The sequence below is a fragment of the Stegastes partitus genome, unplaced genomic scaffold (assembly GCF_000690725.1).
Source record: "Stegastes partitus isolate 25-593 unplaced genomic scaffold, Stegastes_partitus-1.0.2 Scaffold1008, whole genome shotgun sequence".
In the NCBI taxonomy this organism is placed as follows: domain Eukaryota; kingdom Metazoa; phylum Chordata; class Actinopteri; family Pomacentridae; genus Stegastes; species Stegastes partitus.
The window spans coordinates 12675-31550 of NW_007578739.1; the positions used below are offsets into that span (position 1 = coordinate 12675).

At 39.2% G+C, this 18876-nt stretch overlaps 1 protein-coding gene across 2 annotated transcripts in view; it reads left to right on the forward strand.

Moving 5' to 3' along the window:
* caskin2 (CASK interacting protein 2) overlaps positions 1 to 18876 on the forward strand; it is a 54457-nt gene that overhangs the window by 8382 nt on the left and 27199 nt on the right. For both annotated transcript variants that reach the window (XM_008294932.1, XM_008294933.1), the window contains exon 2: positions 12525 to 12576. In XM_008294932.1, the coding sequence (XP_008293154.1) occupies positions 12525 to 12576 (52 nt within the window). The remainder of the gene's footprint in view (positions 1 to 12524; positions 12577 to 18876) is intronic.

Below are 18876 nucleotides of genomic sequence, written 5' to 3' on the forward strand. Positions count from 1 at the left end.
GTGTTTTGGTGGTTATTTTGGACAAATTTTGTGTAATTTTATGGCAAATTCTTGTCATTTTGGACGGTTTCGAGTCATTTGTCTGCTGTCTAGTTAAAACCCAAACTGCAGCTCGTCATTCAGTGCGTGTTCGGAGTCCGTCTGCTGTCTGACTTACGAGCTCTGATTCCGACTCCGCGTGAAGAACATTTAGACCGCTGAGCTGAGAGGAATTCACAGCGCCGTAATTTAGGTCAGGATGGTGGTGAGATGCTGAAAGTGGGTTTATTTTACTGAGAAAGAGTCCAGAGCTGCTGCTGCTGCTGCTGCTGCTGCAACACTTTAAAGGCAGTCTGAGGCTCAGCGGGACGCCTCAGCTGAGACTTTTATTCCTCTTCTTCCCCCCAACTTGTACCGCAGCCAGCTATTGTCCGAGCAGCCGGGGGAGAATGGCGGCGCTGATGTCATGGCGTTGGAATGTGAACAGCAGCACCTTCGATCCTCTGCGACGCTGCAACTCGACTCCAGTTTTCAGCGCAAACACACAAAGTGAGGCAGCCCGGCGCTGCTCTTTTACAGCTGCAGAGGAATTCAGCTCCTCGTTCAGGCTCACATTCACAGTGGAGCCGCAGAAACAAAACACAAAGAACATTTGAGCAAGAGGTTGTTTAAAAAAAAGTTTTCTTTCTTGAAAGACAAAAATGAGACAGTGGTTTCATAAGGCAGCATAACAATTTGTGTCATTTTGGACAAATATTATGTGATTTTGTACAAATTCTGTACAAATTTTGAGTAATTTAAGGAAAACTTTAGGTCATTTTGGACAAGCTTGTGCCATTTTTGGGAGACATAGTTCTCATTTTGGGCAAATTCTGTCATTTGGGACAACTTTGTGTCATCTTTGGCAAATTTTCAGTCAGTTTTTGCATATTCTTCACATTTATTTTGGACAAGTTTGCATCATTTGGGCAAACTTTTGTCATTGTAGACACATTTTAAGTAATTTTGCAGTACTATTAAGTCATTTTGGACATATGTCTGTGGTTTCAGCAGCTAATCTCACCTTATCTCTGTTAGTGTAAGCGGAGGTCTGAAGCAGGAGGGTGGAGCTGAATGATGGAGGTCCGTAGGGGAGGAAGAGTCCATTATGAGCAGAGGAACCGAGCTGAGGGCGTGGATCTGAAGTCACATCCCCCAGAACAATATGTGTGGAGGTTTAGTCTCAGATAGGAAGAACAACACAAACTCCACCCTGAACTCCAGGAAACAACAGCAAGAGATGCAGCTTCAGTTTTCACTATAAGACACGATTTCCAAACAAATCCTATCAGCCTGTCCGCCGTAAAAAGAAAAGAAACACAGTTGTAATTTTATGGAAGTTCCTCTTTTTCCATCACTAATTTTTTTACCCTCCAAAAAGTCAATAAAACTACAAAAATAGACAGAATCTATTAATCTAATAAAAGAATTACATAAAAACAATAAGATCCATTAAGTTTTTAATGTACGGTTACATTTGAAAAATCACTTAAAATGATCTCAGATTAGCAGTTCATGTTTAATTCTAGTCATCAGTGTTTAATGACAGTGATTTTACATTTTTTTTCATGGTCAATCCATTCATTTCACAGTTTACAGGAGCTAACAGGGGCTAAGGGGAGCTTACGCGAGCTACCACGGGCTAACTGTTGCTAATGAGCATTAATGGGAGCTAACAGGAGCTATCGGGCTAATGGGAGCTAACAGTTTTACCATAACCATATTTCATAAACTGTATTTTAGCTTTTAAGAGTTACTGTATTTTAATGAGATGGTTATTTTCTGTTTTTTTCTGGTCAGTGCCCAGCTGCCTCAATATTACTGTTTTTTTTATTATTATTTTTTGCAGTAGATACAATCAAATTAACACAATCCAAAGAAAAGAGAAGCTGCAGCCAGTCGGATCTGTTCAATAAAGTAAACACAGTCTGTCGTTAACATGCTGCTGCTTTAATGTGGATATTTACTGCCAACAACAGCCAGAAAAATCTAATTCATTATTACATACAGATGTTAAACTGACATGCAGAGTGAATGAAAAGAGTAGATTCGGCATCTTTGATCATCTGCGGGCTCGTTTTCCACTCTGATATGTTAGAAATGTTGTGTTTGCTCACAGTCAACAGATTCTAAAGAGACGAAGGTTTCAGTGTTGATCCAGCTGGAACCTTCACATTCTGCTGAGAAACGCTGGTCTGAGCCTTTCAGGGCTTCCAGGGGAAAACAGGGAAAGTCCGAATGAATCCAACCGCAGGGCTAACTGGGGTTAAGAACAGCTAACAGGGGCTAACAGGGGCTAACAGAACATGATGGGGACTAACAAGGGGCTATCCAGGACTAACAGGGGGTGACAGGAGCTAAGAGAAGCTACCAGGGGCTAACAGGAGCTAACAGGAGGTAACGGGAACTAGCCAGGACTACCATGGGCTAACAAGGGCTTTCCAGGGCTAACAGAAGCTGAAAGTAGGTGATGGGAACTAATAGACAGAAGCTAATGTGACCAACATGAGCTTATGGGAGTTAATTAGAGCTAACGAGGGCGAATGGCAGCTAACAGGAGCTAACAGGAGCTAACTGGAGCTAACGGGAACTAGTCAGATCTAACTGGGGCTACCAGAAGCTACTGGGGGCTATCAAGGGCTATCCAGGGCTAACAGTGGCTAACAGAAGCTTAAAGATAAGGGCTAATGACAGCTAACAGGGGCTGATGGGAGTTAAGAGAAGCAACCAGAGGCTCACAGGAGCTAACTGGAACTAACAGGAACTAGTCAGGGCTAACAGGGGCTAACAGAAGCTGAAAGTAGCTAATGGGAGCTCAGAGGAGCTAATGGGACCAGCAGGAGCTAATGGGAGCTAATTGGAGCTAATGGAGGCTAATGTGAGCGGTATGACTTGCTGACATGAAGCTCTGTGGTCTGACTCATTAGCATAGCGCTATGCAGTTTGAATCATTTGCATGAAGCTCAGCAGTTTGTTTATTTAGCATGAAGCACAGCAGTTTCACACAGACCCACATAGATAATGGAAAATAATGTGTAGTGATTTATTCGAAGGAGATCAGATTTAATGTGCATTCGTTCTGCTGCTAAACTTTCCCTGTTGAGCTCTTAAAAATGTCATTAAACCACTGAATTAGATTCTTACGTCTGTATTGTGATGAAACCCAGTTTCCAGGGTTTCTAATCCGATTTCAGGGTTTTTTTCTTTACGTGACACTTGGTGAAGTTGCTGGATCAGATGATCAGCAGTGAAATAAAGACTCAGGTGTGACGGATCACCTGCTGAGACAAACTCTCTGATTTATCGACTCTCGCTGTGAAACCTGTAGAAAGTGTTTGCTTTGGACTCAGAGTTTTATTAAACGCCATTACAGGGAACATAAATCCTTAATTTTCTGCTGCTGCTGAGTTTCAGGTTAAACCTGAAACTGCTGTTGGCTCAGTTCACATCTGGACTGAGCTTCAAGTTTTTCATTTGATCAGCAAATCTTTAAAAACATAGCAAACAAAAAAACAGATCTAACTAATTTTTTGAACAATTTACAGTTCTTTTAACAGTTTCTCCCCTTTATTGTTGTCAGATTACAGATACTACCGAGTAAAATCACAGAAAACGCACCAATTTACGTTACTGTAAAAAGACCAGAACTTAAGGATTTCACAGCGGCTTGTTCTTTCACAACATTTGACTGTAAAATGATGCTTTTTAAATTTTCTTACTGTCTTTAAACCAGCAAAAATACCATTCTTTTACAGATATTTGCTTTTATTTGAAAGAAAAAATAAATTAAAGATAAAAAATGTATTTTTTAAATCTCTTATTATTATATGTTAAAATACAAATAATATCCAGTAAAATCACACACAAAAAAAATCATTCATTTGCACGTTGACTGTTAAAAAGAAACGGCCAAAACTATAAATAATGTCCACATAGAAAAAAAATCAGTATTTTTGTAGGTTTGACTATAAAATGACACTTTTTAAAATACTGTATTTAATGCAAAAATGTCATTATTTTACAGATATTTGCAGTTATTTAAAATAAAGAATCTGTATATTAAGGACTGAAAAATGGGTTTTAAAGCTTTTGGAAAATTACATAAAATATGTAGTAAAATAAAATTTTAAAAAAATTATAAATAAAAAAGTAAAGTAAGAAAAAGAATTGCATAAAGTTACATGTTGACTGTTAAAAAAAAAGACTAAACCTTTACAAGGTGTGACTGTGAATTCACACTGGGGGTTTGTATTTAAATCAGCTGAAAATTATTTATGTTACAGATAATTTACTGTAATTTTCATAGTGTTTGAACACTCCACTATACGTTCTTTATCGCATTTTTGTAGTTTCCAGATTTTCTATTATTTGTGTGTGAAGCAGTTGTTTCTTTTCTGTCAAGCTGTGGGTTTTTTCGCCCCTGCTCTTGTCTGCTCAGGCGTATTAGACAGGTTAGGGCAGTTTTTCAGTAGTTCCTTGTCTTATTCAGGTCTCAGGTCTTTGGAGGCCCAAAGTCCGCCATATCAGAGCTTATAAACGTTTGTTTCAAAGCACCTTTTTGTGTTCTGGATCGCTGTTAGCTAACATCAGCTAAACTGCTGTTCATGTAGTTTTTCTTCTTCTGGTGTTTTTGTCAGATTGAAAACAGCTTCAAGTACATGAAGTCCTCGGAGGCCGATTCACATCAGACTTCTGATCTGATCGACAGCTGCAGGAATGTGGCTGAGTGTAAATAAAAGACCACGATGGGAACAGGCTCTAGTTAGTACAGAGTTAGTTCATTTAGTTAGTGACAGAGAAATGAGGGAGGAGAAGCTGAGAAAGTGAAGCAGCTTGTAGGTTTCTGTTTGTAGTTTCCTTCAGGGGTCTGAGCGACACAATGCTGCTCCCTGAACAATGGAGTTAAACAGGAAGTGTGGAGGAGCTCGGCTTTGTTCCTGAAACGCCTCGAGAGCCTCCGTCAGCACAACACCACCCCCTCCACCGAGTCCGAGTCACGGTCAGGTTACAGCCAAAACAAGGCGCTGCTGCTGCTGCTGCTTTAAAACACCCAGAAACGGCAGGAAACTGTGCTGGTAGAACACATTTAAAGCAACAAAACATCTCAATAAATAACCAGCTGATCCTCTATCTACAGTCCCTTTAGTGTGTTTAATGAAGCAAAGTTTGAAATTTCGTCGTCGTGTCCTCTTCTGCACATGCGGGACACTTTTGGGTCGTATGAAGTTCACACAGCAGATCACATCCAAGTCGCATTTAACTGGAAACGTGAACAAACTCACAAGAAAATCGGATTTCACAAAAAAATCTGAATTGAAAAGTTGAAATTTCAGGTCTTTAGTTTGATTCGGTTGCAGTTTTTAGCAGAACTGAAATGTGTTTTTTTTTTAGCTCTGAAAATGTGTTTATCTGCTGTACTGATGAAGTTATGAGTGATGGCAAAATGGGGAAAACATGATGGAGAAGTGATGGAAGAAGTCCAATAAAAGTGTGAGCCTTGGCGCCACCTCTATGGACTTCAAGGACCTGTGACTCTGAACATATCCATCGTCTGAAGGTAAAACTTTGCTTCATTAAATACAATGAAGTTACTGTAGATAAACAGCTGATTCTGAGGAGGTCAGGAGAGGTTTTTTTCAGATTTAGTAGATTTTTATACCAATGCTACAAATCAGAACCAGCCTTCCTGGTTGTACTCTCTGTGGTTGCTCCAGCAGACAAACTGCAGGCTGGGTTTTATCGGGTCTCTTTGTGGCGCTCCAGATAACGGGGCTGTGACGGTGGTCCAGGACAAACCTCGATTAGATAGAAGGAAGCCTGAACTTTCAGTCAGCAGATAAGAAACATGTCGTCCTGCCGCTGCGGTCGGACACTCGAGAGTTTCTTGTGTTCTTCTGCCAGGTTCTGTTCAGCTGCTCGGTTTCCCTCCGAGACCCTCGGACCTTCAGACAGACCTGCTGTTTGTCAGCGACGCTGTCAGGGTCAGAAGTTTGACCAGAAAGTCAGAGTTCCTACAATAAGGTGGAGATTTCTTCTGGAAATCAGGTTTAACAAAGTCAAAGATCCAGACTTAGCAGTAGCAAGTGGCAACATTTAGATTTTATGTTTTCTGGCCAAACCCCAAAATATTTAACTTACTCACAACAAAAACAACATTTTCTCAAGTTTTATGCGTTTTTTGTTTATATGAAATATAAAATTAAAATTAAATAACAAGCTTTTGTTATTATGTCAAATTAACATCAAATTTATATCAAACTGTGAACCATTTGCAGCCATATTTGGGTCATTTTGGTCCATTTTTAACAGTTTTTTTTTAGTCCTTTTGGATGATTTTTAAAACATTTTGGACACATTTTAGTTAGTTTTGACAAATTTTGACTCATGTTGGATAAAATGTGATTCATTGTGACCATTTCGAGTAACTTAGACAAACTGCGAGCCATTTTTAATCATTTTTGAGTCCTTTTTGATAATTTCTAGACACATTTTTGGTTGATTTTGACAAATTTTGAGTCATCTCGGGCAAAGTTTGATTCATTTTGACCATTTCGAGTAATTTTGGACAAACTGCGAGCTATTTTTAATCATTTTTGAGTCCTTTTTGTTGATTTCTGACACATTTTTGGTTGGCTTTCACAAATTTTGAGTCATGTTAGACAAAGTTTGAGTCATTTTGAACAGATTTTGTGTCATTTTAATCAGTTTTGAGTGATTTTTTAATATTTTTGATTCATGTTGGACAAATTGTGAGGCATGTCGGAGAAAGTTTAGGTCATTTTAAATATTTTTCATTCCCAAAGTCTTGCCTCCAAGATGTAGACTTTAAAGTAATTCATGTATTTATATGACAGAGGCGTCCACTAGTACTTGTGTACCGTGAGGTGGAAGGAGCTGCTGTGTTTCCGACTGTTTCCAGTTTGTTCCTGAAAGAACAAAGTTTTCAGTTTTATCTGTTCGTCCGTTCAACACTTTGTTTGGAACAAAAAGTTTAGCGAGGCGTCGCCTGCAGACGTATAATCACAGTTTGATTCTCGCAGCGGTCGGCTAATTTTAGTTTTTTTTTTTTTACTGCCGATTCTCTTTCAGGCTGCCTGAACCTGACCCCAAACGGGAACGCTCAGATTTGCAGACTCGTGCAGAAAACCTCCTTCTCCTCGTCGTCTCGCTGCATTCTTGTGGCAGAGGATTCGTCAAACTTTCTCTCAGCTGAAATTATAAAAAGAAGCCGTTGCAGGAGCTGGAAGAGGCTCGGCTGCAGCGCTCCGCCTCGCTCCATAAACAGCATTAAAAATAACTCCGAACAAATGTGCAGCAGATGATGAGCTGAGCGGCGGCTGCAGTTTACTGCTGGGGGTCGGCTGGATATCCACTCATTCACTTCTGCGTGTTTCTGAATCGACCTTAAAACGTTGAGATTCAAACTCTGCAGATCATTTTAGGATCCCGTAGCAGCTGCTGACTTTGGAATGAGATCGTTCTGGTTCTGTTCTCACTGTCAGAGTCCAGAAAAAACAAAGTGCTGCTGAGCTTTGAGTCTCTTTGGAGGGACGGGGGCTCCGTCTGGACACATGCAGCTGCACTGTCTCAGATTTTGTTCACAGATGACTTATTTAAGACACAAAAGCTAATTCTACGAAACACTTCAGCAGAATTGTAAGAATTTTGCTTGTTTTCAAACTTGGAAAACTTTGTATTTTCACTTAATTAAAAAAAATAAAATAAAAAAATACGTGAAGCCGTTTTCAGGGTTTGATATCTCTAGAAATGAAACTCCCACAGCCATGACACTTGGTGAACACAGCGACAGACTAGTTTCCAGCAGATCATCATGACTGAATGGATCCAGCAGTGGCAACATTTTGAAGTATTGGCCCTTAAAAATGGAATAAAGGCCAACATTTTCAAACCAGGGTGGAACTGGGTCCCCACAAAGGTCCTCTAGGCGTGTATATGTTTGGATGTAATCATGTTTCCTTCCAAAAATACAGTCTATGGTCGACATTTCACCAACTTTTAATTCCTCTAACTTCAGTAGAATCTGATGTGTGGACAATTTATTGACAAAATATTGACAGAGATAAAAGACTCTATATTGGAGTGAAAAGTGAGCCCACAGTGAGGAAACATTTGGATAAATTCAGATTTATTTTGGAAAGATTTCAACCAGTTCTGGACAACTTTTGTGACGTTACTTTCATTGTGGACATATTTCAACAAATTTGAACAAATTTGGAGCCGCAGTCGTGACTCGATAATCTGACACTAAATGTAAAACCTTCTTTTATGTCGGATAGCAAGGCTGTTGGATTGTCAAGATGGAGGTCGAGATACAAGGAGGGCTTGATGCTGGAAGGCTCATTTGTTGTTCATATTCATTGTCATAATAACTAGCAGGGCTGGTCCAGTAGCACTTTCTGGTCTCTGGATATTCAGGCCCAATTAATGATGAATATCCAAATATTCTGCGCGGCTGGGGGGCCACTTCCACCCCTGGGGAGCGCTCCGATGGGGTGGAAGAGGCAGTACTTGGCTGTTGATGCTAGTTTAGTTCGCGGTCACAGTTCTGTTTCCACCATCCATGTTTACTTCCTACTACTTAAACACTGAGCACGCTTGCTGTGTGTGACGTCGTCGTGTCCTCTTCTGCACATGCGGGACACTTTTGGGTCGTATGAAGTTCACACAGCAGATCACATATAAGTCGCATTTAACTGGAAACGTGAACGAACTCACAAGAAAATCGGATTTCACAAAAAAATCTGAATTGAGCATTAAGTCCTGCAGTGTGAACGTAGCCAATCTGTGGGATTGTTCAGTCAGATAATACGCCGTTATCCGGATTTGTGACATAAAATGTCATGTTGGAGTCAGAATCCAAGGCTGTCGGTATGTTAAGGTTATTTTGTATGGGTTCAATTTATTTTTCTTAATAACCTGTCGGATAGCAAGGTTTTGGATTGTTAAGGGTCGGATTATCGAGTCATCACTATATTTTGAAGTTTTTGTCAATTTGGACAACGTTTGAGTCGTTGTGGACAAATTTTTGTGACAAATTTGAACCATTTTCGAGTTCTTTCTAGTTGATTTCTAAGACTTTTTTTTATTTTTAAAAAACTGTCAGTCCTTTTGTACAAATTTGTGTATTTTGACCATTTTTTCCCATAGTTTGCCTCCAAAGTGTAGAATATAATGTAATTTATTAATTTATGTTATTTTTGACAAGTTGTTGTTATTTTGAACAAATTCTGATACATTTTTGACATATTTTAGCGATTCTGGATGACTTTTAAAACATTATGGATAAAATTTGAGTTGTTTCAGTGTTTTTTTTTTTTTTTTCAATCATTTTGGACAAATTTGGAGCCAATTTTGAATGTTTTTTTTTCATTTTGTACAATTTTAAATTAAATTTGTGAGTTATTTTGAACAAGATATGAGTTGTATTTGACAGTTTTTTCATTTTGGAGAAGTTTTAATTAACATTGGACAAATTTAGAGTCATTTCAGATGAGGTTTTAGTAATATGTACAAATATAAAGTCCCCTATGAAGACTTTGCAGTGAAAAACGAGCCCACAGTGAAGGAATATGTCCAGACACTGCTGGAGCTCAGAGGGTTAATCAGTATTTCTGTCCTGTAAGTGTCGGATCAGATGTGTTGAAGGACTGGATCAGCTGTCTGACCCGAATTAACACCGACAAGCTTCAGTTCTGATCCAGAGTTCTGCTCTTGTGTTCAGCGTCTATGTGAGATTTAACAGCTCTGTTTGTGTTTTCACTGCTGCTGATTTATTCCCATTAATTATAGAATCCAGGTCATTATCAAAGCCTCACTGTGTTTCCCTGAGGAGCAGCCCAAACCCTCAGAACTTCAAACAGACTCCCTGCAGCTGGCGGCCATCTTTAAAGAGGTCACTGTCTGGTGTGAAGGCTCTGCTGACCAAATATTAACCTCTGAGAGAAAACCTGTCAAACCTCCGCTGACCTGATTCCTATTCTCAGAAGTCTTTTTCAAAATGATGACGCAGTTAAAAACAACAAAGTGAAGCTTCTCCTCAGAGTGAGTTTATGAAACGGCATCACTGAGTGTAAAAATATCACAACAGGGAACCTGCTTCTGAGTTTGGAACAGAAATGAGGTGAATTCATTTCTACTTTAACCCTCTGACACCCTGAACATTTTACTCCTGTCTCATTTTTACTCACTGTGGCTCATTTTTCACTGCAACATAAAGTCCTGCACCTCAGTGGAAACAACAACCACCAAGGAGAAGAGAGAACTCAGAAATGTCTGTAGACACCAGTATTTAGATTTATTAGAGTTATTTTGGACAAAGTTTGAATTATTTTGAACAAGTTTTGAGTAATTTTTGATAAATTTATGGGCATTTGAGACACATTTAAATAAATTAAGACACATTTTGAGTCATTTTTTTTTGCAATTTTGGACAAATGTTTTGTCATTTTAGTCAATTTTAAAGATTTGTTATGGGTTCCGTTTGTTTTTCCTAAAAACCTGTCGGATAGCGAGGTTTTCAGATTGTTAAGGGTCAGATTATCGAGTCACGACAGCATTCAGGTTTTAGTTTTCCACAGGCGCGTCTTTTTTTTGTTATAAAAACAATAGTAAAGGTCAGTTTTGTCGTCTTATTAGATCTGTGAGTAAGATGTTTTCACACATTTTTAAAATCAGTTTGTAGAACCATGGAGGTCCTCGAGAACCAGTTTGAAATTAAAACCACGAACACAGGACGTCTTTTCACTGACTCCAGAATCAGTGATCGATTTTGAACAGAGTCATGAGATCTGCAGAGTGAATCTGTGTCAGCAGTTAGTTAGTTAGTGAAGGTTAGCCTGGTTTCCACGGCGTCCTGTGACTCTGCACACAACAGAACCGACTGTGTTCTGGTTCAGGGTCAGTTCAGCAGGGCGAAGGCAGCTGTGCTTTTATCTGACTTTCATTAAATCCTCTGTGATTTGACTGTTTTCCCTCCTTGCGGTGTGATGATCAGCTGATTGCTGCTTCACTTCCTGTCAGCAGCTGTTTCCTTTCAAACCTGAACAACCTGCAGAAGGTCTCATAACAAACACAGTGAGGCTGACAGAAACCTCACAGCACAAACTGATCAGATTCACACAGGAACCGTCCATGTTATTTACCAGTGTTACGTTTAGCTTTGGGCTGCAAGGTAGCTCGGTGGTTAGCATTGTTGCCTCACAGCTAGAAGGTCGCCGGTTTGCATCCCGGTGAGGACACCCAGGATCTTTCTGCATGGAGTTTGCATGTTCTCCCCGTGCAGCGTGGGTTCTCTCCGGGTTCTCCGGCTTCCTCCCACACAGTCCAAAAACATGTTGAGGTTAATTGGTGATTCTAAATTGTCCGTAGGTGTGAATGTGAGTGTTCTTGGTTGTCTGTCTCTAAGTGTAGCCCTGTGATAGACTGGTGACCTGTCCAGGGTGTCTCCTGCCTTCACCCTGAGTCAGCTGGGATAGACTCCAGCCCCCCATGACCCTGGTGAGGATTAAGCGGTGTATAGATGATGGATGGATGGACATTTAGCTTTGTCATTCTGGACAAAGTTTGAGTCTTTATGGACAAGTTATTTTGTTTAATTTAATTTTGTTCCATTTTTTAGTCATCTTGGACAGATTTTGTGCAATTTGGGACATACTTAGTGCTATTTTGGGCAGTGTTTAGGTAATTTTGGACACATTCCTATTATTTTTTGACAACTTTGGAGCCAATTTGTACGATTGTTGTCATTTTGCACAATTCTGGAGTCATGTCTGACTGATTTTGATTCATTTTGGACAAGTTTTGGGTCGTTCTGGACACATTTTGGGTAATTTCGGACAAATGTAGAGTCATTCTGGGCAATGTTTGAGTCATTTTGGACAAATTTAGAGCCAATTTGTACGTTTTTTGGCATTTTGGGCAATTCTTGAGTCATGTGTGACTGATTTGGAACTGTTTGACAAGGTTTAAGTCATATTTGAGTTTTGTGTAATCTGGGTCAAAGTTTGCGTCATCTTGGACAAGTTCAGAGTCATTTACGGACAGGTTTTTATCATTTTTAACAACTTTGAATCAGTTTACGTTTGTCTAAATTTTGAAGGAGACTTATAGAATGGCTTTAATAAAATGTTAAACAAGTTTAGGTTTAGATTTGTTTACGTTTTCAAGACAGAATGGTTCAATGGTTTAATAAATGGTTTAATTTTAGTGAACTTTTAAAGACGAAAAGCTTTTCAAACCTGCCACTGAGTTTTACAGATCAAAAGCTTCATGAATCCACCAATTGTTTCAGCTTTAAAACTGTGATTTTTAGAGGTGTTACGATTCAAAACCACTTTTCATCGTCTAAAGCAACCTCGTCCAGAAGCTACCCTGTCTCTGAGGACTACACTACCCATCAGCCTCGGCTCGGTTGTCGCTCTGACTGTGTCCTGGTTGCGATTCTGCAGCAGATTTCAGACTTTAACTCTGTGTTTGGTGTTTTTCAGAGCTGCTCGGCTCCACAAAGAGGCTCAACGTCAACTTCCAGGACTGTGATGGGTGAGTGAAGAACTTCAAAAACTCTTTAAAAGTGTTTAAGCTCTGTGGTAACTGAGATTCAGCTCGAGGTGATTCAAAGCCGCTTCAACACAAACTGGTTTCAGATTTTGATCTTCTCCCTGCTGCTGTTTCCTCTCAGTCGTCCTTTTAGTGAGTTTGAGTCGTTTTGGACGAGTTTTTGTCTCTGTGGAGAGCAGCTATTGTAATTTTGAACACATTAGAGTAATTTTGCACAAGTTTTATTAGTGTCAGACCATTTTACAACAAATTTTGACAACTGTTTCATAATTTTAGACACGCTTTAGATTAATTCATACAGATTTGCTCATTTTTAACTGTATTTGAATCAGAACTTTCTCTTTTTGTACATGTTTTTGTGGCATTTGGGGGCTTTTTGAGTAATTTTGCAAAAGTTTTATTAGTTTTGGGCTAAATAAATAACATTTTTAAGAGTTTTGGACACATTTCAGATTCATTTGGACAATTTTTTGTCATTTTGGACAATTTTTGCCGTGTTTTGGGCAAATTAAGTATTTTGAGATGTGATTTTTGTTATAATGGCAATTTTTAAGAGTGTTGGAAAAGTAATTTTGAACATGTTTTTTCTTCTTTTTAAAAGAAAAACAAAATTGGACCATTCTTCATCCATTTTGGACTATTTTAAGTCACTTTGGATGCGTTTTTGCTAAATATTCGTGTGTTCTAAACAAGTTTCCTCTCGTGTTTATTTTGCTCTCTGTGCACAAGCAGCCTGTTTGCTGTTTTTTAGTCATTTAAAGTTCATCAAACAGCTTTTTCAGCTTCAAGTCCGTAACAAAAGCACAAAGAGAGTCTGAGACGGCAGTAAATCAGAGCATCAGTCTGCTGTGGAGGCCTCAGGAGTCAAAGGTCAGAGGTCGAAGCTCAAAGGTCAGGAGTGTTTACAAAGAGCCTGATGACTTAATGCAGCGCTGACAGACCAGGAGAGCAAACAGAGCCGGTTCTGAGGGGACGGAGGGCCCACAAAGGTCTGGTTTGATGGACTCATTCAGAACACTTCATCGCAGGTCAGGTTCAGTGAGTTTTATTTCACTGAAAAGAATAAAAAAACAGAAACTTTGAACATGAACAGTTAAACATATTAAAGTTCACAGCGGTAAAATATTCTGAACTTTATCGCAGCTATAAACAAGTATTAAGTAGTGAGTATTTTACATGAGTATTTTATTTACACTCCAGTCCACTGAGCAGTGAACGTTAGGGATTGACGATCTGATTGGCTGTTGCATGTCACCAGCAACAGCCAATCACTGACAGCTATTGTTTACACAGAGAGACAGACGAGACATCAGGAGGCAGCCACACATTAAACAACAGTTAATAATGTTTTAAGATCTGGACCTTAGTGGGAAACAAAGGAATAGGAAAACAGAAGTGCAAGAGATGAACTGTTATTGATCCCAGCAATCGATGTCACAACAAAGAGGAGCGCATCGTAGTGCTCTGACATCACCACTCCTATCTCTACTGTACATATTAAGTTATAATTATCATTCGTAATGAACAAGCCTATTCATAACTGACAGTTGTTTGATATCACTTCCAGATATCAGTTATCGGCCTTTCTCAATTACCAATAATCAATATCGACTTTGGCTCTTAAAAACCACATTGATCGATCCCGAGTTAAGTCATTTTGTACACATGTTGACTTGTTCCTGACAAATTCTTCATCTTTTCTGACACGTTTTGTCTTTTTTGACAATGTTTTTGTCTAATCAGACTCATTTTTGTCTTTTTTAGTCATTTTGAACAAATGTTCTAATTAATCTGTCAGTTGACTAATGGATGGATTGATAAATTGATTATTTCTTTGCTCTGTGAGAGACGACGGCAGGACGGTTGTAGTGACTTTTAGTTTGATGGGATGAAACCCTCCGATTGTGTGTGTGTGTGTGTGTGTGTGTGTGTCTCTTCATGGCGACCCGTGTTCTCAGACAGGAAGAGGTTTTTCATTATTCATTAGCGCCTCCATTGACAAAGCTCCGCCTCCTCAGCGATAATCTCGCCGCCGCATCTAAACACAACACAGGACTTCCCACAATCCTCGGCTGTCGGCTGGAGACAGTTCTCAGGGTTTCTGCTGAGAACACAGAAGAACTTCAGTCTGCTGTGACGTCTGGAGAAGTTTTTCTGGTTTCTGTGGAAACACAAACGGCAGCTCAGAGTAACAGGTTGTTTTTCTGAAGCTGTAGTTTACTGATGTTCCCCAAACGCCTCACAGTCATCAGTTGAGTTGCTTTGGACATAGTTTGGACTAATCATCGGTGAATCATTTTGAACACATTTTCAGTCATTTTGGACACAGTTTGAAATAGTTTGGACTGATTTTGGATGATTTCTACCACAGACAAATCATTTTGGACAACGTTTGAGTCCATGTACACACATTTTGGAGTTCTGAGTTAACTTGGACACATTTTGAGTCATTTTGGACAAAAATGTGGTCTTTTTTTTTTTACATTTTGTCATAATTTTAGATACATTTTGAGTAATTTTTGTCAAATTTTGAATTAGTTTGACCATTCTTTATTTCGTTTTAGACAAGTTTAAAGATATTTTGGATCATTTTTAGAATTTTTTGACAAATTTTGAAACATTTTGAACACATTTTTGATTTTGATCGTCATTTTTTAAAAATTCTGCTTAGTTGCATTGTATTCTGTATCGTTTGGGATATATTTTAAGACATTTTGGGAGCATTTTAAGTGAATGCGACCACTTCTGAGCCACGTTGGACACATTTTGCATCGTTATAGTCAACCTTGAGCTGATCCACCACCACGTTGAAACCCTGACTCGCTGCAGATGAAGTCAAGTTTCTGTTTTCCGTTTGATTGGTGACTTGTTGAAACAGCGTCTTCAGTCGAGCGGCTTGTTGACACGCTGAACAGATGAAACATGACCTGAGGTGATGTTTAACCAAACAGAAGGTATTCGGCTCTGATCTGCCAGAACTCTGCCTGAACAGAAGCTCGCATAGTTTCTTGGAGGCTCAGGCGGTTTTCAGATGAACTCTTCTCAGTGTTCAGGTCGATGTTATTTACTGACAGGATGCTGCTGTGACTGAGTCTGTCAGACGTCTCCTGCTGGACACATTTTCCGAAGTTTTGAGCCAATTTCTTTGTGGTTTGAGTGATTTTGGACATTTTTTCCGTTTGCTCAAGTTTGAAGTGATTTTGGACACATTTTTATTTATTTTTGATTCTTTTTCACAGATTTTGGACAGTTTATGAGTCATTTTGGTTCAGTTTTGAGTGATTGTGTAGACTTTTTACATTCATTTTGGACACGCTGTCACACATTTTGGACACTTTTCACTCATTATGGAGACGATTTGAGTGATTCTGGACACCTTTTGGCTCGCTTTGTTGAAGCCTTTACTGATTTTGGACACTTTATCATTCCTTTTGGACACGTTTTCACTCACTTTGGTCACGTTTTGAGTGATTGTAGAGACTTTATCATTCCTTTTGGACACTTTCACTCATTTTGGACACTTTCTCTGTTCTTTTCTGATGTCTCCAGCTGGTTTGTGTTTGGTTATGTTTCTATGGAGATCTGAGCAAGAATGAAACCAGCCGACCTCCTGATCACATGGTGTGTTTTTAGGCAGCTGGCTGCTTCCACTGTGTGTTTTTAACTCAAGTCTAAAAACAGTAGGAAGGACAAACAAGCCTCCAGAAGAACCAACCTCTGACTGTAGATGTTCAGAGAAACACTGACAACAAAATAAACCTAATTTATCTCGTAAAACCGACGCTGTGAACGTGAAATCTGAAGCTGTGGCGTTTTGCAGTGAAAAGTAAAAAGGTTTACACTTCATGGCTCCATTTGTTTTTATCGTACTGCGTCTTGAGATGTTTCAAATTGCACAAAATGATTTGAAACTTGCATGATTACAAGAAATAGTCCAAAATGATTTGAAAATTATCCAGAATGAGTGAAAAGTTATCCTAATTGATGATGTTTTGACCTATTTTGAACACTTTTTCATTCATTTCGGGCAGATTTTCACTGATTTTGTGCAGATTTTCACTCATTTTGGACACTTTTTTATTGCTTTCTGGCAGATTTTTACAGATTTTTATTGAAATTTTGAATGATTTTGGACCAGCTTCTCCTTTAATCGCTGAAACGCTCCTCTGCCTCCCTGACTGGGATGTGCTGTGCTGAATTCAGATACAACAGACAGACAGACTGACTGACTGATGATTCCCAAGCTGGTGAACTACAGACTGTTGGGGGGAAGAAGGAAAAAGAAGGAAAAAAAAGAGGAAAAGGGGAGAAAAAAGAGGGGAAATGAGAGTCTTAATTGACTTTGCCACCTTTTTTAGCCATTTGAATGCAATGTTTTTCCTTAAATTTTAATAATTTGGGCCAAAAATTGACAAACTCTGTAAGTAGACAGACAGAACTACACTTCGCATTCCTGCAGAGGCTCGGCCAATCACAGAGCTCCGATCTGACGGCGCTTCCTGACTTTTTATTTAAGGTTCCTAATGCAACGTCCAAAATATTTCTCCTCTTCCACAAAGTTCCTCAGGAGACTTCTGCGCCGTTAAACCAGATATCTCAGTTTTTATTGATAAGAATACGGCAGCTTCTGTTCACTCCAAACATCCTCCTCCTCCTCCTCCTCCCTGCTGACCTCCTCTCCGATCCGTCCATTACTGTTGTAGTTGCCGGCGGCCACATGAATGCCATCGCTCACGTTATGCAACAGAGCAGCACTAAAACCTCCTGAGTCTTTGTTCAGCTCCCGTAATGTATTTAAGGATCACATGTGGCCTGTAGCTGCGTTTCCTCCTCACTGATTCACCCGGCTCACGTGTTCATGTGTAAAGGACAAAGAACAACAGTGGATTTACTGCAGCTACGTTTCAGATCATTCATCATTCGGTCTCCAAAAGGTCTTCAAGTGTCAAAGGTTTTATCAGAAACTTGTATTCAGTTTTGAATCATTTATTGAACAATTTAATGTTATTTTACAAATTGTGCCTGTTTTGCTTAATTTCAGATCATATGTAGTTAAAAAAAAAAAAACATTTACACTTTGACTGTAAAAAATATTAATGTCCCCATCAAAAATCTGTATTTTTACAAATGTTTGTTCTTTTACATCATTTTCTGCAAAAATTACACTGTTTGACTACTTAAAACAGATAAAAATAGAAATAATTTACAGATGTTTGCTGTTACAGTCATGACTCGATAATCTGACCCTTAACAATCCAAAACCTTCTGACAGGTTTTTAGGAAAAATGAACGGAACCCAAAAAAAACAGCCTTAACATACCGACAGCCTTGGATTCTGACTCCAACATGACATTTTATGTCACCAATGAGGATAACAGCGTATTATTTGACTGAACAATCCACAGATTGGCTACGTTCAGACTGCAGGACTTAAGGCTGAATTAGGATTTTTTTTGTGAAATCCGGTTTTTCACGAATTCGTTCACTTTTCCAGTTAAATATGACTTGTATGTGATCTGCTGTGTGAACTTCATACGACCCAAAAGTGTCCCGCATGTGCAGAAGAGGACACGACGACGTCACACGCAGCGAGCGTGCTCAGTGTTTACGGAAGTAAACATGGATGATGGAAACAGAAGTGTGACGGCTAGCTAAACTAGCATCAGCAGCCAAGTACTGCCTGTGTGTTCCGGCCACTCACCACGTCGGAGCGCTCCCCCGGTGGAAGTGTCCCCCGACCGCGTCGAATATTCTGATATTCATTATTAACTGAGCCTGAATATCCAGAGACCAGAAAGTACTATTCAGACCAGCTCTACTAGTTATTATATCAACTATGAACAATGAATATGAACAACAAATGAGCCTTCCAGCATCAAGCCCTCCTCGTATCTCGACCTCCGTCTTGACAATCCGACAGCTTTGCTATCCGACATAAAAGAAGGTTTTACATTCAGTGTCCGATTATCGAGTCACGACTGTATTTGAAAAAAATTATATACTTTACAGATTCACCCAAAAACGTTGTTTTCCAGGTTTAGTTAAATTACAGATTATATCCAGTAAAATCACTGAAAAAAGTATTAATTTAAATATTGACTGTAAAAAAAAAAAAAAGAATTACTTATTTATTACTTATTTATTACCTAAATGTAAATATTGTCCACAGTAGAAATCTCTGACTTCTGCGGTATTTTCTGCAAAAACTTGTCCAACTTGCTGCTTCCTGTTTACACGCACATGCTCAGTGAGCGCTCATGTGATCAGATTATTCCTGAAATC